The sequence below is a fragment of the Callorhinus ursinus genome, unplaced genomic scaffold (assembly GCF_003265705.2).
Source record: "Callorhinus ursinus isolate GAN/ISIS: 27379988/994484 unplaced genomic scaffold, GSC_fseal_2.0 scaffold35, whole genome shotgun sequence".
NCBI classification, from domain to species: Eukaryota; Metazoa; Chordata; class Mammalia; order Carnivora; family Otariidae; genus Callorhinus; species Callorhinus ursinus.
Genome location: NW_027397097.1, coordinates 3,935,750 through 3,962,455, shown reverse-complemented (window position 1 = coordinate 3,962,455; position 26,706 = coordinate 3,935,750). Strand labels below are relative to the sequence as shown.

General features: G+C 42.4%; 2 protein-coding genes across 13 annotated transcripts in view; both read left to right on the top strand.

The window, feature by feature from the left end:
• Window positions 1-1,548, top strand: part of PGM2L1 (phosphoglucomutase 2 like 1) — a 95,829-nt gene extending 94,281 nt beyond the window's left edge. For all 7 annotated transcript variants that reach the window (XM_025894452.2, XM_025894455.2, XM_025894451.2 and 4 more), the window contains one exon: window positions 536-1,548. In XM_025894452.2, the coding sequence (XP_025750237.1) occupies window positions 536-638 (103 nt within the window). In that variant the 3' untranslated portion in view covers window positions 639-1,548. The remainder of the gene's footprint in view (window positions 1-535) is intronic.
• Window positions 1,549-22,619: 21,071 nt separating this feature from the next.
• Window positions 22,620-26,706, top strand: part of P4HA3 (prolyl 4-hydroxylase subunit alpha 3) — a 38,341-nt gene continuing 34,254 nt past the window's right edge. For all 6 annotated transcript variants that reach the window (XM_073879698.1, XM_073879694.1, XM_073879697.1 and 3 more), the window contains exon 1: window positions 22,620-22,835. In XM_073879698.1, coding sequence (XP_073735799.1) covers window positions 22,636-22,835 — 200 coding nt within the window. In that variant the 5' untranslated portion in view covers window positions 22,620-22,635. The remainder of the gene's footprint in view (window positions 22,836-26,706) is intronic.

Genomic DNA, 26,706 nt, shown 5'->3' with positions numbered 1-26,706 from the left:
ATGACCACGAAGGCAGTTGAAAAGAGGCTTTCCTAGAAATGTTTTGGGCAACAGCAGTGATGCCTTGAAGCACATCCTTGTAAATGTCCATTTATTTTTTAAGCATCTTATTTTTTTAGTCCCATCACCCCTCTGTATCTGAGTCATGCCATATCATCCCATAATATCTACTTATCTACTGGGTGTTCTTCAAAGTATTTCAGGAAGCCATTTTAGCATAATACCTGGTATTGGTGTTCTGGACCATTAAATTGCCTGACCCAGGAGAAAAATCTGTAGATATACCAAAACTCATCCCTGTATCATGTACCAAGGAACTCCCTTTAATGCAGTTCAACTTCAGTTTGTGATCATGGTGTTTTCTTGTGTGTGATTTTTTTTCCCCTCTTTGGTCTTGTTCTGTTTGTTTTAACTGAGTGAACTTCTTTTTGGTTTACAAAGTGTTTAATCATCCCCTTTTAAAATTATAACAATTTAAACAAAATTTAAAGTGATGAAAATCAAGACTTTCGAAACTCTTCATCTTTCTCTTTAGTGACACTGCCTTCCTAGAAGAGGAATTGAGGAAACTCATTGAAGCTTTGATTGAGAATTTTCTTGAGCCCAGTAAAAATGGACTGATCTGGCGTTCTGTTTAGTGCACACCAGTACGCCATGACTTTGCACCGGCGCATAGAACAGAACAACCTGGAACTCCATGCGCTGAAGTCATGTTAGCGTTCTCTCTCTATCTCATCTGGCCAACTATCTTTGTACTTTGATTTTCTTTCCTTTGGTGGGCTGATGCAACAAACTGTATAAATTCAAAAGGAAATGGTCTGGAGAGAAAGGATTCAAATTTTTTCATAATCTTGAACAACTGTCATTGCATTGAAAGTATTCTAGTAACACGTTGTTCTTCCTTTAACAGAAAAAAAAACCCAATACATAAGTGAGTTTTCTTATTGAAGTGTGATTAAGCTTAGTTCCATATTGTAATTGTGTATAGCACGGTTTTTTAAAAAGGCAGATAAATGTTATATAGTTGTAGAGTTAGTTAAGGAAATTAATCTATAAAATTGACAAGAAAATAGCATTGCTGCCAGCATAGTGTGGGAAAGTGTCATTATTTCGTCATAGGTATTAACTTACAAAGTAGAGTATTTGAAATCGGGTGTTAGCATTTCTAGCTTAGAACAGATGTTACCATATGTGGTTTCAGGTGCTCTTGGTGCAGTGTAAATTTATTGTGTGTATTTAAAATTCTGACGTTTACTGAACATGAAAAAATAGTGGCAGTGCTCCTAGTGGCTTCATTCTTGTCAGATTTCTTGGTGCCTTCTCAGGGTATGGTGTGAATTAAAACAGTGTTCCTGCATTGAATATAATTTAGTCAGTTAATTTTCAGATAGTTATTTCAGACCAAACTATGTAGGTGCTTCCCCTCTATATCAGATCAATTTCCCCCATTTAAAAATCTTATGAATGTAAATAAAAATCCTAATAAAATCAGAGTCAATGTAACTGTGCTTAAGGATCTTCTTGTAAGAATTAATGTCAATAACACAGCCTTCAGGTAAAGAAAAAAATCTGAACTGAGAAAGGAGCTCTGAATTTATTTAAAAATCTGACTTTGGAATTACATTTTTATAAGTAGATTTATTCCTTTATCAGATGAAGTAATGCTAATTTTTCTAAGAAATAAAATATCCAGATTTTAGGTGTTATCTAACGCTAAAACTACATGTTTTAAAACTAAAGTCCAGTTTATTCTATTATCATGCTGGCCACTGTAGAATTTCTGATCCCAAGAGTGCTCTTTCTTTTTCACTGTGGAAAAAAAGTTTGCATATTTTTTTCAAGTAGGCTCTATGCCCAGCGTAGAGCCCAATGTGGGGCTTGAACTCAAGACCCTGAGATCAAGACCTGTACTGAGATCAAGAGTCGGAGGCTTAACCGACTGAGCCACTCAGGTGCCCCTCAGTGTGGAAAAAAATTTTGGAAGGTCACTTTTGGTTGCTTCTCCAGCCTTCTAAAAAAGTCTTAGTAGAGAAGTACCAATTTCATTTAATTTAATGTTATTTTGTTTTCTTAAAGTGTCTCCTGTCCTATACCACTCACAGGATACTTAAACACATGTTGTATAGTTAAGGGGTAACAGTAACAAGACCTGGGGTGTAATCATACTAAACAAATTGCTAATGGGACATAACTGGCATTAGAGTATTTATTTCCTAAATAATAATAATGATATAACGTTTAAACTGATTAGACTATTTAGTAAATAATGGTATGGTTTGTTGCAGCTCCATCAGCTAACATTTGGTTGAACCCATATAGTGCAAATATAATTTTCAAATTATTGTATTGCCACTATAGTTAATTTGTTCCTTCCTTTCCTATAGCTAGATCTCATATGACTGTAGATAATAGACAGCTAGCTAAGTGTAGAGCACTATACTTCTGAATGACTTTGTTCTCAAAGGCTTTGCACTGAAGAAGGAATGTGCAGACTCTTTTGTTTTATTTGCTTTTAGGAATGTAGAATGTAATTTAGGAGATGGCCTATATTCTACCAACTAGTATGAACAATGCTATATATATGAAAAATGTGTATATTTGGCGCTTAGTATCTGTGTTTCAGTGACCGAAGAACAAAGTAGAGCTAAAATGATATGCTAGCCCATTCATAATCACTAAAGCCATGTCATGATTGTCATTCTATTGTAAGGAGAACAGTTTTGAGTGCTTTAATATAATACAACATTTAATATAACACATCATCTTAATCAAGGTGAAAAGTTATTAAAGCTTAGATTCTTATCTCAAAAATTTAAAAATCCAAAGTTAAAATCAACAAAATGTTACAAATGTTCCTGATGTGTATAGATTAAGGGAATTATTTGATTCTAGCCAAACTCTCAAGTCTATATTAGCGTGATATTTAACATGAACTTGACATAGTGGTGTGCAGTTGCCTAACAGGGTAAATTTAGTAACCCAAGCCGACCAGGAAAGACAGGAGTGCTGGACTGTAGGCCTCAGCCTTGGGCTCTACGTTGTTTAGCTTTTTCTTTATGAAAAATATCATGAAAATGAATCCATTCCCATTGAGTATGTAGATTAAAACTGGGCTTTTCTAGAGTTTTGGGGAAAAGGAATGAACTAGTGGGCAAGATCAAAGCATACACTGAAAATAAACAGTAGAAATAAAGAAACAATAAGAAAGGTCAATAAGATGGCACAGGAAATGCTTCTTGTGAAGGGCGAACTTACCTCTCTAAAAGTAGGGAATAAACTGGCTGTGAGCAAGTTGTTTACCCATGTTTATTTGTTATAATGATGAGCAGATAGATCGTGAAACTTTTGTTTTCCTTTATTAGCAACCACTAAAAAGAGGCCAAGTTTTAGGAGGTGAGAAAAAGTACCCCTCTTACTGATTCAATTCCTGCTAGGATGTTGTGTCTTAGGATCATGTGGGAGCTGGGGAGGAGAGGACATAGCAGGAATCAAAAGGAATACAACAGAGATGGTGAGAACAAGTTCAAAGAATTCAGATCATTTAACTCTGGAGGGGAGAAAGCTGTTGAGACAATTTAATAAGTCTTAAGTTATTAGTTGAATTTTTTATTAAAGGACTCAAAGTAAGAAATATGACAAACTGTTCTCTATCTTCAGTGAGGACAGAATAAAAGAGAATAAGGACCTTTTCAAAAAAAAACTAAATGACAGATTTAAATATTAAGGGATATACTAAATGTCTTTTAAAGGTTTCTTCCAAAATTTTTTTAAAACTCAGGTTGGAACAATGATGATGTCATAGGGAGCACTGAAAGTAACATTTGGGTTTCGCTCCCTATCTAGAAGAATTTAGCTCACAAGAGAGTTTTTGTATATGTTGAGTAGTAGATGCATGAGTGCAGTCTTTATTCACTGCACAGAGACCTGCTTAGATACGATTTTTAATTTAACCTGGCAAATTAAGTGAGACTTGAACACCATTTTGTTCATCTTGAAGAATGTATAGCATTATAGGATATTTGAGGGTTTTGTTTTTTGCATGTAGTAACTTCAGCAGACAGAGAAGTTCTAAGAGATTGGATACTTTAGGAATATCCTTATATAGAAAATAGGCCTCCTGTCTCTTAAGGAGGTTGCCTCTGGAGTGGATGCAACAGAGATATTAGCTGGAGTTTAATGGAGAAATTGTTCTATGAACTGCTGCTACTGGTATTTCTTTCCAGTGTTTTCCACTGATGTTTGTGATGCTTGAAAAATCCAAATTTTGCTTGGATAAATTTATTTTATGACTTTTTCTCTCTACCTCCCTCCTTCCCTAGGTGCCCTCGTGCATTTGGTTACTGTGAAAAGCTATTGCTCTATTACCTCACTGATAAGAAATCTTAACTGTATTCATTCAGAATGCTTTAAACTGATTCATAAAAGTATGTTTGGATTTTTTTTTGACTTTTGATTATTTTGTTATTGTGAGAATATTTAAGACATTGTAAGAAGTAATTTTAAATCTATTTCATAGCCTTTTGGGTCTGTCTGGATACTACTATATGCTAATTTATTATGGCCTTCTATAATTCACTTGTTTTTCTGAGATTGCTCTAGAAATTGATGAGGAAAGAGTCCTACCACTCAAAATGGATGGCCAATTTTATTTCAGGTCTCCTTGTACTTGGGGCATCCAAAGCACAAAATCTGAAGAAATCTTTTTTCACATTTGTCCCCCAGAACATCTTACCATAAGCCATAAGAAGTCCAAGTGGAAAGAAGAGAACCTTTCATTGCAGGACTTGACACGGCATGACTCTCTTTAGTTCTAGTTGAAAAAACCAAATTAGTTTTTACCATTGGTTACTTTAAAATATTAACCATACTGTCACGTTCATTAAACCATCTTTTCTCTTTGTTATTTCAAGACTATATACCTTAAAAAGAGGACATTTAAGAATGAGTAAAGTGACCAAGATAAGGGCGCATGGCATGCTAAAGTTTGTTTCTCAAATTTTTCCACCAGCATAACCCTAAAGCAGAGGAACATGATGAATATGTGGGGGGAGGGACCCAACCCAAACTTAGAAGCAGTCTACCGCTCATGAAATTTCGTATTCTGTCATTAAAATGTAAGCTGAATTTTGCATTCCCCATAATAAAACTGTTTCGATGTAAAAAGGATTCCTTCAGTCCTGACAGAAGCCGGTGCTGCCAGAAAGGAGCACCGTGTTGATCATAGAGCCTCTTAGTGGTTCCCCCCCCTCCTCAATTGCTGCATCTGCCTGGTGGTACACACAACGACCTTAACATGAGAAATAGAAACATAGAATGTATCTAGCCTGTTCCCTGCATTTTAAAAGCTGAACTTTGAAAAGTATTACTGCCAAATTAAACTGACCTGAAACAGTTACGTTATCACTGAACCTCATTGTCAGAGGTGTTGGCCAGTTTGTTTTCATTAATTCACTGGCATTCCTTGACTGAGATAGAGCATCTGACTACCAGCTCCCTGAGAGCAGAGATCATGTTTTATTATTTTTCATATCCTCCTACCCCGCCAAGTATAGTACCTATTATAGAATGCTTAGTTGGTGATAATAGGAAATAGTGGGTTGCATTTTAAAGCAGCTAATAGCTTAAGAAGCAATCAAAAATGTTAATTTTCTGGTTCAGTTTTTTTAAACAATTCTCATTACTGAAATTTATAATAAATCATCTTCATTAAGCATGCACACCCTTAAATACTCAGTTTCTTTTGAGAGAGCAGAGCATATTTCCTATTTGGAAAATTATATATAATGCCTAGTATTTTACACTCAAAGCAAGGTGTTGGCCAAGTAGGCTCAGAAGGTATCTATGTAGACTTAATATCACTGGGTATAGGTGCCAGTTTGAGCCTCCTAGTGCTACCTTCCAAGTGAGTCACAACTAACTTGATACGATTTGATATATTTTTGTCCACTGTTATGATTCATCATATATCTCACAAGAGGCACTCAAGCAAGAGTCTGCATCTGTATATATTGTGAGGCCTTCTTGTTTTAGGCTAAAATAAACTTTGTATATGTCACTGAATATGCCAGATAAAATATATGCAGTTAAGAATGAATTATTTTTCTGACTATGTAGCAGTAGATCAAAAATGTGCTCTTGTTTTACCAGTTTTTGTCAACATTTTCTCATTTTTTTTTCTGATGAAAACACCAGGGTGTATCATAAGTACTACCTGTGAGAATTTGCACTTGAAGTGCTTGTGTGTGAATTTCTTGTGGTTTTAGCCAAATGAAGTGTTATCAGTAATAAACAGGCCTCTTTATAGGCATGAATTTCTGTGTAATTTTTATTATCTTAATTACTGTGTGGTTCATAAAGTTTGCTATCCAAGTAGAGCATGTTTTTGAAATATATGCATGGTATACCTAGAATCTACTCTGAGACTAAATGAATATTCTAGCTTATTATTTGGTAAATATGTATTAATTGGTTCATCAGAAGTCCCAGAAGAAGGGGCGCCTGGGTGGCTCAGTCGGTTAAGTATCTGCCTTTGGCTCAGGTTATGATCCCAGGGTCCTGGGATTGAGTCCCACATGGGGCTCTGCTCTGCAGAGAGTCTGCCCCTCCTTCTCCCTCTGCCCCTCCCTTTGCCCCTCCCCCCTGCTCATGCTCTCTCTCTCTCTCTCTCTCTCTCTCACTCTCTCAAATAAAAAATAAAAAAAAAGTCCCAGAATATTAATATTAAAGTCCTTTCCATCTTATTTTTGCCTTTCGCTCCTTCAGTTGACTTAATTTGACTTAGTCTACCCATGTTAGCTAACATAATAAAAAGTTAAATATATATAATAATAAAAATCTATTATTCCCCATCCTTCCCCCTGTCCTCCATAAACTAGCACTTCCTCATTTCTGTTAGTGATGTGACCATTCTCTTATCTTTATTTTCCTCTCTAGTTCTGAAGGTTCTAATCATTAAATAGGCCAATCTTGCATGCAGTTTGCTTTAAATCAAGCCTTTGACATTTATTCTTGTGCTTCATTATTTCATTTTATAAATATTTATTGACTTGGAAATGTGTTGGTACCAAGGCCACTCTAGAAGGCTAAAAAGTAGGAAAAAGACACAGCAACCATATTATTGCTGGAAAAGTCTGTTCAGGACACCGTTCCCACTACCCCCACTCCACCAGATCACCTTTATCTATTCCTTATGTCTTTGGATTCAAAGCATTAGAGAGAAGGCCCAGCTGGCTAGACTTTTGTCACAAGCCTTCCTCCTAGCCGGACCAGAAACTAATGAAGGATTTGACCCCCCACCCCCACCCCAGCTTCCCTCTGAATGGTAGTAGGAGGCAGGCCACTACAATTACCCTTCAATCAAGACACAGTGGGAGAGTGGGGCGCCTGGGTGGCTTAGTCGCTTAACTGATTTCAGCTTAGGTCATGATCTCAGGGTTGTGAGATGGAGCCTGGCATCGGGCTCTGCACTAGGCATGGAGTTTATGGGATTCATGGAGCTTGAGATTCTCTCTCTCCCTCTCCCTCTGCCCCTCCCCCCTTAAAAATTAAATAAAATAAAAATAAAAAAACACAGTGGGAGAGAGTTAATTGACCAGTTGGCAATTATGGGGAAGGCAAAGGAGGAGAGGGAGGACGTCTTAGGCACAGAACACAGCATGAGTGTGCTGAGAACTCTAAGTGGTTTGGAATTGCTGTATTGAGTAGGGGTGTGAGTGGAGAGGGCCCTGTGTGCTTTGCCATGGAGCTTGGACTTAAGTCAGCAGGTGAGAGTACAGAAAGGCATAAGCAGAAGGTCTCTGAAGCGGTGGTGGGGGTGGGGAGTTGGTATGAGAAAACCCACCCTTGGAAAGAACCTTAAAGGTCATCTTATCCAACTCTCATCAACTCCCATAATCTGATTACCAAATGGGGATATCTCTTTTAACCTCTCCCGTGACAGTTTGCCAAGACAAGTTGTACCCTTTTAAAGAAAGGCCAGTAGCAAGTTCTTTCTTGTGTTCAGCTGAAATCGGCCTCGGGCAGCTTCTACACTTTGGTTGTACTTGGAAGCTCAATCTTATTCAAAACCCCATTTCCTTTTCACTCAAAGTCCTTCCCCCTCAGTCTAAATATGCACAGTTCAGCGACTGTTCCTTGTATGGCTATCCTCTTACCTTCCTGATCACCACCTGGACAGTTTTCAAAGAGCTGGATCCAGCATTAATAGACTAGAAATGGTGGTACCAGCCCAGAGTAGTAAAAGGCGGATTTTCCCTGATACGGGAGCAGCACAGCAGACATGGCAGGGAGGGGGGCCCTGCCTGTGGCGCTTAACGCCTCTTCACTTCGCAAACAACTCCTCCCCTAACCCTCAACTCAAGCATCATGGCTTCCAAAGAGCCCTCCCTGCCTGTTTCCCACCCCCCCACCTGCCACCCACCACCAGCCAAGCTGGGCAGGGGCCCTGCTCTATACCGCCACAGCTCCCTTTGCTGTCCTCTGTTCCGGCACATCCCACACCATGACTAAACGATCTGCTTGTGTATTGGACACTCCCAGCCAAACAGTCAATTGTGAGCTCCCGGAGGGCTGGAACTGACTGACTCAAGGCAGGACCCCCAGTGCCCAGGACGGAGCCAAGCGGAGAATGAGAGCTCAAAAAAAAAAAAAAAAAAAAGTTCAGCTGAAGTGAACAGAATCAAAATTTGAGCTGAGTTTTCAAAGGCAAGTAGGCTGTGAATAAGCAAAGGGGAGGAGGCACACATCGTAGATGAGTGCGTTCCACTCAAAGCAAAGAAATAAGTGAGTGAAGACTGGGAAGTCCTTGAGATTTGCTAGAGGGCTTCCAGCCAGATTTTGGCTGCAGCAAAGTCATAAACCGAAGGAAAAAAATCAACCTGAGGCTAAATAAGGCAAGCTGGCGTGGGGGAGGGTTAGGAGAGATGTATTCCCTTGTGGGCAGGGAGCAAGGACAAAAAAACCCCATCAACTGGATCAGTTTTTTCCAGTTGTTTGCCAGTCCCAAATATGCATACTCTTCCCCCTGGTGGACAGGGATCCATGTCCCACAAAACAGACTCAGCACCTCTGCTCTGCAAGGAACCCAAATTCAATGCAAGCATTTCTCTTTACAATTAGGGAAGCTTGAAGGTCAGTCCAGGGATCCACTGGAGTCCACAGAGTGGATTTCTACAGAACCTAAGTTGTCTTACTCCCACTCTGCTGCCTTTGCCCCCATGCCCTGAGGATGGCTTTCAATAAATCTTACTTAGGGGCGCCTGGGTGGCTCAGTTGGTTAAGCGACTGCCTTCGGCTCAGGTCATGATCCTGGAGTCCTGGGATCGAGTCCCACATCGGGCTCCCTGCTCAGCAGGGAGTCTGCTTCTCCCTCTGACCCTCTTCACTCTCGTGCTCTCTATCTCTCATTCTCTCTCTCTCTCAAATAAATAAATAAAATCTTTAAAAAAAAATAAATCTTACTTAGTCTTCAGTCAGAAAGGGCCCTTCCTACCTCTATTCAGTGAAAACTAAGGTCCAAAGAGAAGTGGATCCCCTGAGTCACAGAGCTGGTCAGTGGCAAATCTGGGACTAATATTTAGGTCTCCTGACTGGTCGTCCCTTTCGCCTCCTGTATAAATATTTACTAACCTATGAGGAGCGGGACAGTGAATAAAAAGTCGACAAGATCTAATCTGCACCTTTAGGAAGACAAGAACAGATACAGTGCAGTGGGAGTGCTGTACTAGAGGTAGGTACAGAATGGTGCAGGACAGGACAGGCGCAACTGTGGAGGGTCCGGGGAGGGCTCCGAAAAATCACTGGGACTAGAGTGGAGCCTTGAAGGAAGGGCAGGTGTTTGTCAGGCAGAGAAATGAGGCCTTGCAGAGGAGACAGCAAGGAGAAAGCAAGAAGGAGCATCCTGGGAAGGCTGGATAGTAGGTTTCTGATCTCAGCCATTGGCACTTCTGATTTATACACTCTTTCTGGGTGAAATGCCCAAAGTTCCAACTATTGTTCTGAGAGTGTACAATGAGACAGAGACAGGATAACCTCAACAGACATTCCCATTCAAGAAAGAGAAGCGTGAAAGGTCCGTAGTCTTCCTTAAACAGAGCAATCCTGACTAGCTAGACAAACGCTGTCCGGGCCTCTAGACTGGAAGAAGGACTCTTCCTTGCTTGGGCCTGGGTTCTACTCCCTGGGAGTGGCTCCCTGGTCCATGGATCTCTGCACCTCTTGGCTCTGACCTCTGGACCATCCTTCCTTGTTCATCTCCTTCCTTAGCTACTACTGAAGCAGTGGCGCACACTGGAGCAGACTAGCAGTGTGAAATATTTCTCAGTCCCTTTCAGTTCAGGCTGTTGGTATTTTCCCATGTACAACTCATTTAAAAATTTTGTGGGGGGACGCCTGGGTGGCTCAGTTGGTTTAGTGTCCAATCCTTGATTTCGGCTCAGGTCATGATCTCAGGGTCGTGAGATCAAGCCCTGTGTCCAGCTCCATGCTGGGTGTGGAGCCTGCTTAAGATTCTCTCTCTCCCTCTGCCCCTCCCCCGACCCTCTCTCTCTCTCTCTCTCCTTCTCATAAATAAATAAATAAAACTAAGAATTTTGTGGATTTTCTATGTATCTGATTATGGTTGACTCCATACTCCAAATGACATACTCACAGTTGTTTTTGAGACCTCTCCCTCAATTTTATCATGCTATTTTGGATTAGGCTTCTGTGGATATTGCTCTTAGGAGTCCAAGAAGTCTTTTTGTCTAGGAATCTATGAGACATCACTAATTCTTTCAAAGGGCTTTATAAAGTGTGTTATGGCTACACCCTTTGGTATGATCTACATCTCTGGGCTATATTCCTGTAATAACCCTATGCTGGCTAGAGAGCCTCAAGATGAAAAAAAGTTTTATTTTTTTACCTACTAAGTTCTGCACCCCTCTATTCTCTCGAAATTCTTTTTGCCAGTTCTTTCTTTAGCTCGTACCTCTCTTCCTGTTATGAGGTTACACAGCTAGGAACACCCAACACCTAACTTTCAACACTCTGCCTAGAGATCTCCTTAGCCAAATAGGAACTTTCTGAGTATTTCCCCTCCTTCTTCCAAGTTACCATAGGCAACACTCGGGCCAATTGTTTTTGCCATTATAAAACACAGATTGCCATTTTTCAAGCCTCCAGTAACAATTTCCTCACCATTTTTCCAGACTTCACTGTTTGCTTGCCATTTTTCCAATCTCCACCCATCCCTGATCCCAAAGCCAAAGCCTAGAATTTGGGGTTTTGTTAAAGGTAAGCATTTCACTTGTAGACACCAGTTTCTGTCAACTTTTGCTGTAAAACAAACTACCCCCAAACTTGGTGGCTGAAGACAACTATTATACCTCTTACAGTTACACAGTTTGGCAATTTGGACTGAGGTCTGCTGTTTGGCTCTTCTGGTCAGAGTGGAGTTCATGTATCAGATGGAGGTCTGCTGCCAAGTTGACTGGGTGCTGGTTAGTTTAGGGTGGCCTCAGCGGGGTTGGCTGAGCTCTGCCTCATGTGGCTCCCATATTCCAACAGGCTAGCCCAGGCTTCTTCCCATGGGTGCCTGGGCAGGGCTCCAAAAGGGAGGGCCAAAGCAGGCAGGCCTCTTGAGGCCTAGGCTCAGAACTGGCACACTGTTCCTTCTGTTGCCTTTTATTGAGTAAAGAAAGTGATCAGGCCTTCGCAGATGCAAGGGGAGGGGAAATAAGACTCGGCTTCTCAAGAAGGGAAATGCAGGGGCGCCTGGGTGGCTCAGTCGTTAAACGTCTGTCTTTGGCTCAGGTCATGATCCCAGGGTCCTGGGATGGAGTCCCGCATCGGGCTCCCTGCTCCGCAGGAAGCCTGCTTCTCCCTCTCCCACTCCCCCTGCGTGTGTTCCCTCTCTCGCTGTCTCTCTCTGTCAAATAAATAAATAAAATCTTAAAAAGAAAAAAAAAAGAAGGGAAATGCAAAGTCACACAGTAAAGGGTGTGGATGCAGGGCGGAATGAGGGTCATGGCTATCCTTATAGTCATACCGTACCTCCTCAGAAGCAAGCCTCATCATGAATTTGGTGTGCATCCTTCCCTTCCACATCTTTATAATTATGTGAACACAAAAATACATTTTTTCCTGTCAGTTTTATGTGTTTTTAAGTGAATGACTTCATATATACTAAAGAATTTGTATAATGGAAACTTAAGATTTATAAGGAATAAGACACTTTTGTAAGAGAGAAATAGAATTTTGACAATACGTTTTAATCTCCCTGTGTATCCTTCCTAACCAAATATTCATTTCTCATCTGGACTATGCAGTAACTTCCTAGCTGACCTTTTCTACCCCTGATCTTGCTGCTTCCAATCAGTTCAACCCACTGTAGTCACAATAATCTTTTTTTTTTTAAGATTTTATTTATTTGAGAGAGACAGAGCATGAGCAGGGGGGAGGGGCAGAGGGAGAGGGAGAAGCAGACTCCCCGCGGAGCAGGGAGCCCCATGCAGGGCTCCATCCTAGGACTCCGGGATCATGACCCGAGTCAAAAGCAGATGCTTAACCGACTAAGCCACCCAGGTGTCCCCACAATGATCTTTAAAAAACAAAAATCTCGGCACCTGGATGGCTCAGTCGTTAAGCGTCTGCCTTTGGCTCAGGTCATGATCCCAGGATCATGAGTCCCACACTGGACGCCCTGCTTGGCAGGAAGCCTGCTTCTCCCTCTCCCACCCCCTGCTTGCATTCCCTCTCTCACTGTGTCTTTGTCAGATAAACAAACAAAAATCTTTAAAATAAAAGTAAAAAAAAATAAAAAAACAAAAATCTCATCCCATCATTCCTCTGCTTAAAACTGTTCAGTTGTTTCCCATTGACCCTAGTATAAAACCAAACTTATTAATAGAGTAGGCTCTTCAACATCTAGCTTCTATTTACACTTCCTGCCTCATTTTTGCCATCCATCCCTATAGGTGCCATGCTTTTTCTCTAAACTGGTCATTGGGTATTGGCCAAAGAAAGTGACTTCCATAGTTCCCTGCACCTTCTCCTACATGGCATAAATCACTGTTGTCATTGGCTCTTTACTTGCCTGTCTCCACTACTTGACTGTAAAGGGTTCTAGGGCAGGGAAGCCACCTGGCTCCTCTGCTTATCCCTGGGTGCCAAACACAGCACCTGGCACCATGGATGCTTGGTAATGGTTGAATGAATGCATGAAGAATGAATGCTAGGTTCTGGAGATAAAGAGAAGCTCCACCAAAAGCTCCTACTCTAGGTGGAGAACAGATGAGATAGAGAGATAAATGACAGATAGATAGATAGAGATCGATCGGTCGATCGATCTGCTAAACGCAAATGCGTGACAAGGGTGGGGGATTTGAGTTTGCTTCTAAGTTCCACCAGGGGGCACTATGGGAATGCCTCAGCTTTCTCCTAAAAAAATCAATGTTAACTTCCTTGGAAGACCCTATCCTCTTTGAAGGAAATGTAATTTTCAATAGTGGTGCTTGTTTGATTTTGTTTGTTTTGTTTTGTTTTGTTTTGTTTTAATAAGCTCCTTAGTCCACTCGAAAGATGGGCACCTGGGTGGCTCAGTTGGTTAAGCGACTGCCTTCGGCTCAGTTCATGATCCTGGAGTCCCGGGATTGAGTCCCGCATCGGGCTCCCTGCTCAGCGGGGAGTCTGCTTCTCCCTCTGACCCTCCCCCTCTCATGCTCTCTCTCTCTCTCAAATGGATAAATAAAATCTTAAAAAAAAATTTAAAAAAAAAGAGAAAGAGCCGTATCTCAGCCATCAGTGAGTTTGAAGGACTGAAGTAACCCCTATTGGTGTCCACTTTCTATCTATAATGGAATCATCCCAAGAGCTTTCAAATACATGATTCATGGGGCACCTGGGTGGCTCAGCTGGTTGAGCGTCTGCCTTCGGCTCAGGTCATGATCCCGGGGTCCTGGGATCAAGCCCCACATCGGGCTCCCTGCTCCGTGGGGAGCCTGCTTCTCCCTCTCCCACTCCCCCTGCTTGTGTTCCCTCTCTCACTGTGTCTCTCTCTGTCAAATAAATAAATAAAATATTAAAAAAAAAAACATGATTCAATTTATCTTCCACATCAACTGTTGGGAGCCAGAAAAGGAATTGTTGTTATTATTTCCATCTTAAAGATGACAACTCTAAGGGTCAAGAGGTGAAGTAATTTCTCCAAGGAATTACAGTTTTAGGTATCTAAGCAGGGACTTGACTCTGTTTTCCAAATTCAAATGTATTTATTCACTAAAACTATATTGAGTTCCAGGCTGTGTAAAAAAGATGATAGAAATACAAAGACATGCCCTCCAAATGTCTTAAGAAGCAAAGACTGTCAAAGCTAGAGAGAATTTGGGAAATCACCTAATGAAGTGTTCTCAACTCAGACATACGTAAGAATCTCCTCAAGAGTCTGTTAAAAATGCGGATTCCTGGGCTTTGTACCTCCCCCCAGCACACACAAACATTTTGATTCAACAAGTCTGGGTGGGAATCTGGAAATGAAATTTTCCATAAGAACATCCCTTCTCCCCCCCCCGCCCCGCCCATGATTCTAATGCAGATAAATTGCAGACTACACTTTCAGAAACATCAACCCATTGGTTTAATCCTTTCATAATATAGAGGAGAAAACAGGAGAAGTGGTAGAAGTAGTCCCACAGAAACTCTCCTTGGATGCAGTAAGGGAGGCTGACCCAGGAACTGATAATAAGCAGCTTGAAGTAATGCTGTAACTAAAGAATGCCCAGCCAAGAACTGGACACCCTGGGTTAAATTTCAGGCTTTACCATCTTGCTAATGAATCACTTAACCTTAGTGAACTATGATTTTCTCAATAGTAAAATGCAGGATAGCAATATCTACTCCATTGACGTATTGTGAGGAAAAACGGAGATAAATAGGATAAAGGGTTTGGCAGAGGACTGGCCCACAGAGGACCCTTGATAAAGAGATGGATTGATGGGATTGTTTGAATGCTCTTTCTACTCCATTTATTCTATTTCTTTAACTGAGTAACTACTATTGCCAGGCATTCTGTTAGGCGATCCTGCCTACATGAAGCTTGTGATCTAGTAGAGCAGATAGCCATTAATTATAGAAATAAGAAATCACTGTTGTAATAAATGCTACCAAAGGAAAACATAAGGTGTGTTTTGAATCATATTGGGATTCAAACCGAATCTTCAAATTATATGTCCTGAGGAAATGACTCAAAGGTTGAATAGGAATTAGTCAGAAATTACAGACGGATCAGGGAAGAGCTTGGCAGGAGCGGGATATGAAAAGGCCAAAGACCAGAGTGGCTGGTGTGGAGCAGGGGAGAGGGGCATGGCATGAAACTGAGGATGATTACTATTTCTGGAAAAGCCTTTCTTTTATCATGCCTTGATATTTATGTGAAAATTTTGATCTGTTCCTTGACCCTTTTACTTCCACTTCAATTTTCTTTCCACTTTTGCACTATAAAGCCTAATAACTAGTAACATTTCCTCAAAGCTAATATTGAAGTCCCACCATATCTGCAGGGGCTACATTCCAAGCCCCCACAGGAAATGCCTGAAACCGCAAATAGTACTGAACCCCATATATACTATGTTTTCTCCTATACATGTGTACCTATGATAACATTTAATTTATAAATTAGGCACAGTAAGAGATTTTTTTTTAAATTTTGTTTATTTTTGACAGAGAGAGAGAGCACAAGCAGGGGGAGCAGCAGGCAGAGGGAGAGGGAGAAGCAGACTCCCTGCTGAGCAGAGAGCCCAATGTGGGGCTCGATCCCAGGACCCTGGGATCATGACCTGGGCCGAAGGCAGACGCTTAACAACTGAGCCACCCAGGTGCCCCAGGCACAGTAAGAGATTAACAATAATAATAAAGTAGATCAAATATAACAATGTAACTAATAAAAGTTATGTGAATGTGGTCTCTCTTTCTCTCTCTCTCAAAATATTGTACTGTGCTCACCCTTCTCGTGATGATGTGAGATGATAAATGCCTATGTGAGGAGATGAAGTGAGGTGAGGGCATCAGCACTGTAACGTGGCGTTAGGCTACTATTCATCTGACAGCGCGTCGGAAGGAGGATCATCTGCTTCTGGATCGCCATTGACCTCAAATGAATGAAACCGCAGAAAGTAAAACTGAATAAGGGGGACTACTGCATATATCTTTCAGTTTTTGACATTCAGAAATGGGGATTGTCTACGAATACAGGTTTAAAAATAAAAAACACTTTGCTAAATACCTACCACTGGGGCTGCTACTGTGAGATTGCCTGGGAGAGAAGTGTGGGGTACGGGTACATTGAGCTCTTACAAATTTAGCTGTGCTTGGAAAGTATCTATTCTCTTGTCCACATAGTTATTTGAACTGCTAGTACAATTTAGTTAGATTTTCTTTTGCATTTAGTTAAACTTGGAACCTTGTGTTACTTAGAGTGACTTTAAAATCCCTCTCTGGTGCAGAATTAAAATAAAATATTATCATGGAGGAAACTCTAGTTATGGGAAGATGAAATGGACACATTCTACCCTGTCTCACCCACTGAATGCAGCTATTCAACCCGGACAGAATGCATGGAAATGGCATTTGAGAATTGGGAAAAGCAAATGACAGCAGGTAAATTTGGGAAGAAGACCAGAATTTGAGGCAACACGGAGCTGGCTTTAAGTTTCCACTTTTCAAACCTCAGTAGCCCCAAACCCAGAATTGGGACCCTGGGTGAGGATTGGGAGAACTACAGGAGAAGCCCACACACTCTGTCTCAAAAGGGAATAGAACTCCTCACACTCAGGGGTGCCTGGATGGCTCAGTTGGTTAAGTGTCTGCCTTTGGCTCAGGTCCTGATCCCAGGGTCCTAGGATCAAGCCCTGCATTGGCAGGAAGCCTGCTTCTCCCTCTCCTACTCCCCTTGCTTATGTTCTCTCTCTTGCTGTGTCTCTCTGTCAAATAAGTAAATAAAATCTTTAAAAAAAAAGAACTCCTCACACTCAGAGGGGGGGGTATCTCATGTTTCCCTTTTGTTTTCTCTTTCCCATACCCCACACTTCTCCCCCAGGCAATCTCACAGTAGCAGTCCCAAGGGTAGTGATGGTAGTGAGGTTCCTATGGCTATCTAAAACTTTGAGTTGTCTTATGTATTACATGTACCTACATTGGGACCATCTCAAATAATGCTGTAAATTTTGCTTTCAGCATCCCCAACAGGGTGGGGAAACCCCCACTGATTTTTTTCTCTCTGTGTCCTCCTGCCACTTGGCCCCAGACATATGTAGTCAGGAGAAGCACACAGCAGAGTGGAGTTGTTTGAAGCCCAGGTCTCTGGCCAGACAACCAAAAAGGGAAGTCTCAGGGGACTGGAAACTATCAGAGAGATTGCAGGGAGGGAAAAGCTCAAGAGATCCACCCCATAATTTCTGGACTCACCTCTTAGTTCTGCATGCATAGATCTGACGCTAAATTGCATGCCATAAACCTAAGTACTGAGGTATGGGATAGACCACTGTCCAGATCCAAAAGTGACACACAACTGGGACAGATCTGAATGGCACTGCAAAAACTTTGAAAATTGAACTGACATTGAAACCATGGCCACAGAAGGCAGATCAGAACTTGTGGCCTGAATCCAACTGAGTTAATACATGCTAACAAAAAAATATTAATATTTTCCATAAGACTTAAATAAGATCTAGACACTTATATATTCAAAATATCTAGTATTTAATCCAAAATTACTCTGCATCTGAAGAACCAGGAAAATCTCAAGTATGAGAAAAGGCAATCAACAGACATCTAGGAAGAGATAACACAAATGTTGAAAATTGTTGAAGACTCATAAAATGCTCCAAGAAGTAAGGATGAACACTCCTTTAAAAAAAAAAAAGACTTTATTTATTTATTTGGCAGAGAGAGAGAGCACAAGCAGGGAGAGTGGCAGGGAGAGGGAGAAGCAGGTTCCTTCCTGAGCAGGGAACACAAGGTGGGACTCGATCCCAGGACCCTGGGATCATGACCTGAGTGGAAGGCAGATGCTCAGTCCACTGAGCCACCCAGGTGCCCCAAGGATGAACACTCTTGAAAAGAATGTAAAGGTAGAAAGTATCAACAAAGAAATAGAAAATACAGGGGCTCCTGGGTGGCTCAGTCGTTAAGCATCTGCCTGCTCCGCGGGAAGCCTGCTTCTCCCTCTCCCACTCCCCCTGCTTGTCCTCCCTCTCTTGCTGTGTCTCTCTGTCAAATAAATAAATAAAATCTTTAAAAAAAAGAAATAAAAAATATAAAGAAGGACCCAATGGAAATGTTACAATTGAAAGTAAAATAACCAAAATAAAAAAAACTCATTGACAGGCTCAATAGAATAGAGTGAATGAGTGAACTTGGAGACAGATCCATAGTAATTATCTAATCTGAACAACAGAGAAAAAATGTTTAAAAAAATGAACAGAGCCTGAGGACCTATGAGGCAGTATCTAATTCATGTCATCAAAATTCCAGAAGAGTTTGTAAAAGAAGTATTTGAAGAAATAATATATGAACATTTCCCAAATTTGAGAAAAGACGTAAAGCCTACAGATCCAAGAAGTTCAATGAACCCTAAACAATGACCGAGTGAGGTGAGGAAATAAAGGCCCAGCCATTCAGGCCTGACGCGAGACAGCTCTGAGGTGAGAAACCAGCTGCAGCCCTCCTGCCACTTTGATCAAAGCTTGGTCGGGCCTCTTTGACTTCTTCCTCTGCCCTTCCCTTCTTCCTGTCCCCTTCACAGATTTGATCTGTAATAAATCTTGCACCCCAAACTCTATCTCAGTGTCTGCTTCTGGCATACCCAATCTGTAACATCAAAGCAGACAACAGAAGTATAGAGCAGAGACCTGAACCCAGATAGTGTAGATCCAGAGTCCCTGTCCTCAGTGGCAACCAGAGGCAGATTTGCCATGAAGCTTAATTTGTGCAAACCCTTTCTGAGGCCCTCAGGATTGGGAAGATGGGTGAGCCTAGCAATGTTGCTCTATGAATTTGCAAAATTTGCCCCAAAGAGCTGTTTTAACCACAACTGGTTATGTTATCTCTTTCCACTCTTCCTCTCAGCTACACTTTCCCTCCTAACACATCTCCTGATGGAGAGAATGTACAAATGGCCGTGGACTCTTCTTTGCAACTGAGTAGTCATCTCAGCCTGCTTTTTGCCCACAGAAGTTTGGGGGTTATAGTAGGCAGAATAACGCCCCCCTAAAGATGCCCATGCCCTAGTTCCCCAAACCTGAAACTTTGGGGGTGTGATTAAGTTAAGGATCTTGACTTGGGGAGATTATCCTGGGCTAATCTTGGGGAGACTGGTGTAATCACAAAGGTCCTCAAAAAGAGTCAGAGAAGGAGATGTGACAGTAGAAGCAAAGTCAAATAGAAATTTAAACATGTTACGTTGCTGGTTTTGAGGATGAAGGAAGGGGCTACGAATCAAGAAATGCAGGCAGCTCATAGAAACTGGGAAAAGCAAGGAATAGATTCTCCTCCAGAGCCTCCAGAAGAAACAGCCCTGCTGACACCTTTGATTTCAGCCCAGTGAAACCCATGTCAGACTTCTGAACTCCAGAAATGTAAGATAATAAATTTGAGTTGTTTCCAGTCACTACGTTTGTGGTTATTTGTGACAGCAGCAATAGGAAACTGATACAGGGATCTGAAGGCATCTTTTTTCTTTCTTTCCTTCTTTCCTTCCTTCCCGCCTTCCTCTCCTTCCTCCCTCCTTCCTCCCTCCCTCCTTCCCTCTCTCCCTCCCTCCCTCCTTCCTTCCTTTTTTTTCTTTCTTTTTTTGTATTCTCTTTGTCTTTAACTCAAACTCACAGTGCTTCTTCTGATAAAATTATCTTAAAACTTTTTTTAAAAGTGTATATATGTATGTAATCTCTATATCCAACATGGAGTTCGAACTCACAACCCTGAGATCAGGAGTCACATGCTCCACTGATGGAACCAGCCAAGTGCCCCTCATCTTAAAACTTTTGATGATTTCCTGTAACTCTTACTGGAATTCACTCCTTTAGACAAAAGCCACATCTATTATTTTTTTCTGGGCCCTTCTCTAACTTGGGTTGAGAGTCAGGATGCTGTGGTACAACAGTGTTAAGATTCTTAGAAGCATTTTTGCCTAGCTGAAATAGTTTACTTTATGGGGGACACTCTTAAGACCCCTTGAGGCTTTCTTGTTTACCAGGGAGACTGTAAAAGAAATGCCCTTAAGATTCTTTGAAACTCTACTAGGGAATGCCCTTAAATTATTATAAAGTCTCAACAAAGAGTCTTTAAAACCATACTTTTGAAAGCTTTACCTGGAGGTCATGCTTTACTTGTAGTACCCGGGCTTGTTCTTTACTCTGCGTCATTTCTTCATTTGAGAAACTTTAGATCCTTGGAAAGACTGTCCTAGACCCTCTATAATTCCTCTAAATTCAGCTCTGAGCCATTCCTTCCATGTTTTTTGTGTTTTGTCGTAGTCTGCCAGAAGTAGCTGGTTGGCACTTCATCATTCTGCCTAGAGACTTCTTTAGGCAGATTCACAATGTAATTATTAGAATGTCTTCTATTTTCACATTCCCTGCAGGACAAGGTTCATTAACTGTTCTTCCAGTTTGGAAGGGCATTCAGGTGCCCTTTTCTTCAGCCTACAACAATGTTTTCCCTCCTGTCCTTCAAGCCCTCATCAACAGTCTCCTGGCGGCCCTTCCAGAATTTGCTTAACAATCTTTGTGAGGGCCTTCAAGACTTAGCCAAAGCCAATGACACATGGTTTAAGTTAAGCTCCATCTTTATTCCCTCACCTCACTCAGTGACTGCATGCAGGCTGCCCAAGGACATTTTGAAATGGCCTCAGGTAAGGTGGCTCTCTGCTGTAGGACAGATCCTAAGGAGCTGACTGCTGGAGACTCTTCTGACTGCACCCCCTCCCCGCCCCCGGAGCCATGCAGCAAGTCCTTCCACCAAGGGGGCTCCGAGTGGTGCTTCTCTGTGTCTTCCATGAGCAGTACTATGCTGGAGCTGGCTCTGATTAGCTCATGAGAGCCAATTGTTAGCTCTTTACTGTGTTCAGTGATATCTAAGTACCTTGACATTGCCATTGTGGGAGAATTTACACCATAGAAATCAGCAAATGTCACAAATCAGGACTTTTCTTTTCCTGGAGAGCCAATTTACCAGCACACCTCTGAATGTAGTCTATGCACTAATAACGCTGAGTGCATTATTTAGCCTCTCTGTGCCTCAATCTTCTTATTTGTAAAATGGGACTAATAATACTATCTATGCCATAGAGTCAATATGAGAATTAAATGAGCTAATACATATAAATGCTTGGACAGCGCCTAGCCACAGGAAGCACTAAGTATTAACTATTATTTTTACTGTTGCTGTTGTTATTACTGTTATTGCCACCTTAAACTTTCATTGGATTTTCATAGAAGATAGGCTAAATTTTTTAGTATGTCGTTCAATGATAATGTCATCTGACAGTTCCAACCACAGTTCCATTATTTCTGGAACTCAAACTATTTTTCCATCTCCAAACCTTGGTATACGTAGGTACCTTCTGCCAGGAAAGCCCATCCCTTCCTTGCCTATCATCTTCCAGACCATTTCTTTTCATCCTTTTGGACCTGCACACATTGCCTCCTCTGGGGAGCCCTCCCCACCACCTCTGCTGGGCATGGACTCCCTCCTCAGTGTTGCCATTGCTCAATGCACAACCCTCTCTTTTCCTGATAACACATTACTGTGGTAACTTGTTTACATCTGTTTTCCCTTGTGAGTCTGGGGTTGGATGTGCTATTTCTCCGTGTCCTCAGCACAGTGATTGGGGTGCTGAATATTTGTTGAATGAATGATTGACCATTGCCAGGGAAGGTGGGGGAAAGGATAAGTAGCCTAGTAGGATAATAAGAATAACGTTTTTGCTTAAGTGACCATAGGTATGTGGTATAGAGCAATGACCTAGGACCCCAGTTTTAGGTTTGATAGGTCCTAGATTTGTCATGCAGCGACCCTAACACCTTCACCCTCTTTATACCTTCGGTCAGAATTCTGCCTTTCATGATGGCTCAGATGTCAAGTCTTCTGTGAAGTGTTTCCTTCCCTCTGTCCCTCCCCAGCTCTCCACGCTCATCATCATTAGCAACCACATCATTTACTCTCCTGGATTTCCCCATCAGAATCCAGTAGTGTTTCTGTATTTCCACTCCCGATCCAGAGGGATGAGTATTCGGGGTACGGCGTTGTTCAGCCGTAGACCAGTGAATTCGTCCTCCCACACCCGCGCCTCTGTTTCCCCGAGCGTGAACCGGGCACCGCGGAAACACCTTACCAGGGCTGCGCTTTAGTGGAGGGCGGGCGGACCCTGAGGGAGCAGGCAGCCCCCGCGCCGGCGGAGGAGCTATGGGGCAGGCAAGCGGAAGAAGGAGAGCGCCCGGAGGCTTCAGAGCAAAGAGGGAGTTGGGCGGGGGGGCCCGAGGCGGGGCGGCCGGGCAGGCCAGTGGCCGGGCGGGGCGGGGCGGGGCGGCGGGGCGGGGCGGGGCGGGAGCGGCGCGCGCCGGGGCCTGGCCGGACCGTCCGAAGGGACGCGCGCGAGAGCCGGCGATGGGCCCCGCGGCGGGGCTGGCGGCGCTGCTGGCGGTGCTGGCGCTCGGAGCAGGGGACCCGGCAGGGGCCGCGGCGCGGGGGGACACGTTCTCGGCGCTGACCAGCGTGGCGCGCGCCCTGGCGCCCGAGCGCCGGCTGCTGGGGCTGCTGCGGCGCTACCTGCGCGGGGAGGAGGCGCGGCTGCGCGACCTGACCAGGTGAGAAAAGGCGCGCGGGGGCCACAGAGGCGCCTGAGTCAGAGGAGACTGAGTCAGAGGGTGAGACCGAGGCACCGTGCTGTAGGGTGGCGGGTGTCTGAGTCTCGCTGTCACTCAGCGGGGGACCTCAGACCCCGCTTGAGACTGGGTAAGAGCCTCACTAGACCGTGAGGCTGAGACACTGTGTGGCCCAGCGTGACCGTCAGGCCCAGTGTCACCCAGTGTGGGACCCCCGAGACACCGTGGCATGAGGTAGTGGGGAAACAGACCGAGCGTGACCTCAGGGACGCTGTATCACACAGTGTGGAACCTCCAACTCCGTCGCACACACCGAGTAGCTGCCCAGATCCATCCTCACACGGCCAAGTTGATGCGCTGTGGAAAAGTGTGGTCCGGAGTGACTCAGGCCGAGTGGGAGGACCTCCCAAGGCACGGCGTCAAGCGGTGTGCGCCCCCAGGCTCTGTGTCACAGAGCCACAGCTCGACTGCAAGAGTGAGAGGGAGAAAATAACTGTGTCGCTGTAGCCATATGTGTGACCCAGAGAGCTAGTGTTTAATAGGAAGTGACATTCTGTGTCCATGTGTGAGATTTACATGCCTTTGGGACTGGATGGGCAAGACATTATGGACATCTCAGCATCACTCTGGATGCTGTTTGCACAGCTCATTATATGAATAACACTTCATGTTCATTAACTCATTCAACACCGGTGTTTGCCTATTTTGAGCCCCACACTGTTCCAGGCAGTGGGGATAAAATGGTGAGCAAGCCACACAGCTGTGTCCTCAAGAAGCTTGAGTCGCTAGCATCATGACTGTTAATCAGAGATGTCTGTTGTCTCCTTTGTTTTCAACTCTCCCTTCTCCTTCCACATATAAGAGCTCTCTAAATTCTTAATACAAGATAACTGAGATTTAATATGTGTATATTGACACCAAGAAAACACTAGGGAAAACCATCCTTGATACCAGAGGATACCGAGTGTAGCACACACAAGCAGGTGCTCAGCTAATACCGTTTGCTATACAATCAGCAAACTCTAGTGCTACACACTGTGGCATAAAAGACTACGGACGTGGCATGCTGGGGCACTGTAATCATGTATTGACTGTCAGTGTCAAACTATGAAAAAGGAATGACTGTATTATGTGATACATTGTTTTTGAATATGTGTTGTGTCTTCTCTGCCCAGGACATGAAGAAGCCTGCAACAGTGCTGTTACCACATTGCTAGCTGAATATATTAATAAAACTGAGCGAGTGTATGTGGGAGTAATACTGAGCGAGTGTATGTGAGAGTAATACTAATTCTGGGGCACATGGGAAGAAGGTGTGTGGGACACTATGGCTGTATGAGAGAGCTCCTGTTGGAGAGAATCAGGTTGTGTGTGGAAGTGTGTGCGAAAGATCTTGTTTGTTACTCAATGGTGACTGAATGATGATGTAATTTTGTATATGCTCTTAAGTATGTACCTTACATATAAGCACTTATATGTGTGTTTAAATTTACTATTAGTTTGAAATAGTGTGAATATATGCACATGCACACACAAAATACATGTGTGTGTTATAACAATAAAAGATGATAATTTCAATAATTCTTATCACTCTTCAGGGTTGCATAGTTGCCCAGTGTTTTATGGGTCTACTCTATAAAGCAAAATGTTTTAATTCTGTTCTTAGTTCACATGCATCGGAGTCTAGGTTTATTGGTGGAAATAAAAGACTCTTCTCTTTGATTTGAGATTCCAACAAGTTCCCTGCTATCCATGTGCTCGTTCTCATACCAGTAATCTCTTTATTTGGGTGGCTCAGATAGAGATGAGGGGGTCAAGATCCTGATGCCGAGCCTCTCAGGGAACAGGTTCAGAACAGAGAGATGGCCCTGTGGATCAAAGCGACTGGTGGAGGGGGTGGGGGGCGCTGATGCTGGTCTCCTCTACTGTTTCATCACCATTGTCACAGAACCCTAATCTCATTTGCTTCTTACACACAATGCTTTGAAATAGGTTTGTATGACTCTTTCAAACACATGAGAGATCATTTAAAATATGAGAAAACTAAAGTTTAGTTACCCGAGATTATACATCTAGTAGGTAGCAAATCCAGGACTAGGACTTAGTTCTTTTGATTGTTTCTTTCTATCATGCCATGAGGTCCTTACGGCTTGCTTTATCTGATGTGCCAGGATCCAGACCAAACCCCATAACGACTGAGGTTTTATGAACAACTGGAGTACATAGTGGGTAAGAGTCTGGATGCAGGAATTTAACAGACCTCTGTTTGAATCCTTGGCTCTGACCTTGGGCAAGGTCCTTTACCTCTCTAAGCATTTTCTGATTTGTAAAATGATGGTAATGATAGCACCTACCCCACAGACATGTTGGAAGGATTAAGTACCATGTAAAGGCATTTATCATTTTTCTTGGAAGGTAATGGGTGCTCAACAAATGTTAGCTCTAACTGTATGATTTTTTGTTTTATTTTGAGACTGCCTGGTGAAACTAGACCCCACCTTTGGCTCTAAGCAGGCACTAAGATTGTGAGAGCCCAGATAATAAAGATTTAGAAAAATTCTAGATTCTCTTCTCCGATGAGTTATGAACATTTAAGTTAGAAAGTTTAGTTTGATATTTTAGAGACTGTCTGTTCTTTAGTTGATGCTCTAAAACCTAGTGAAATGTTTGCTTTTTAAAACAAGAATTTTGGCAGTTCTGCTCATTTTCCTATAGTCCCAATCTGGTGATCTAATGTAACTTGAGATGTTATTTCTAAGGGCCTCAGTTGATATTCTTCTTTAAATTTCTAAATTTAGAAATAAAAGATTTGGGGGGCGCCTGGGTGGCTCAGGCGGTTAAGCATCTGCCTTCAGCTCAGGTCATGATCCCGGGGTCCTGGGATCGAGCAGAGGCTGCTCCCTGCTCAGCCGGTTCTCCCTTTCCCTCTGCAACCCCCCATGCTCTCTCTCACTCTCTCAAATAAATAAATAAAATCTTTAAAAAAAGAAACAAAATATTTTTCAATGTTGAAACTACTCCTTACTCCAAGTTAATGAATAAAAATTTTACTATAGTAAATATATATATATTATATATATATAAACATATATATAGTTATGTACTAGTATAGTGTAAATACTAGTTATATATATAAATATACTAGTTGTATGTGTGTGTGTGTGTGTGTATATATAGATATATATAGTTAACCCCTAGCTTTTTATTTTTGCTGTTGCAGTTTAAAGAAACTACCGAGAAAGAGTAATATCAGCAGCAATAATTTTTGTGTTATGAATTAAGCATTCGGATGTCTCAGAAGAACTGAGACAAAGCCATTTCTGAATTCCCAAGGAGAAACATATTGAATTAAAATAGCCCATGTACTGCGGCTGGATGACCTATCCAGGCTATCCTTAACGCAGGATTGGGTTGCAAATTTTATGTGCAGATTCTTGAAGCAAGGATCTGATTTTCCACTCTCAGCAACATTTGTTAAAGCAAAAGGCCATTTAGGAAACCCTGAGGTTTGAATTCAGCATCCAGCAACTCGGTCTCTGAAAACCAGCTATTTGCTCAGAGGCTGGGAATAGGGCCAACATTTGGATTCCAAACCAGTCTCAGATATCTGTTGATAGGTTTTTTTCTTTGTGTGACAGAAAAATGACGTATCTGAACACTGAACTGAATTATGTGCTGCTGTAGAGATCAAACCCTTGCCCTAAATAAACTGACCCCATGATACAAAGTGCGATGTGAAGAGAACAAGGGGCTAGTGCTTTTTTAAAAATATTTTATTTATTTGAGAGAGAGAGAGAGAGAGAGAGAGAGAGGAAGAGAGACATAGAGAGCATGAGCAGGAGGAGGGGCAGAG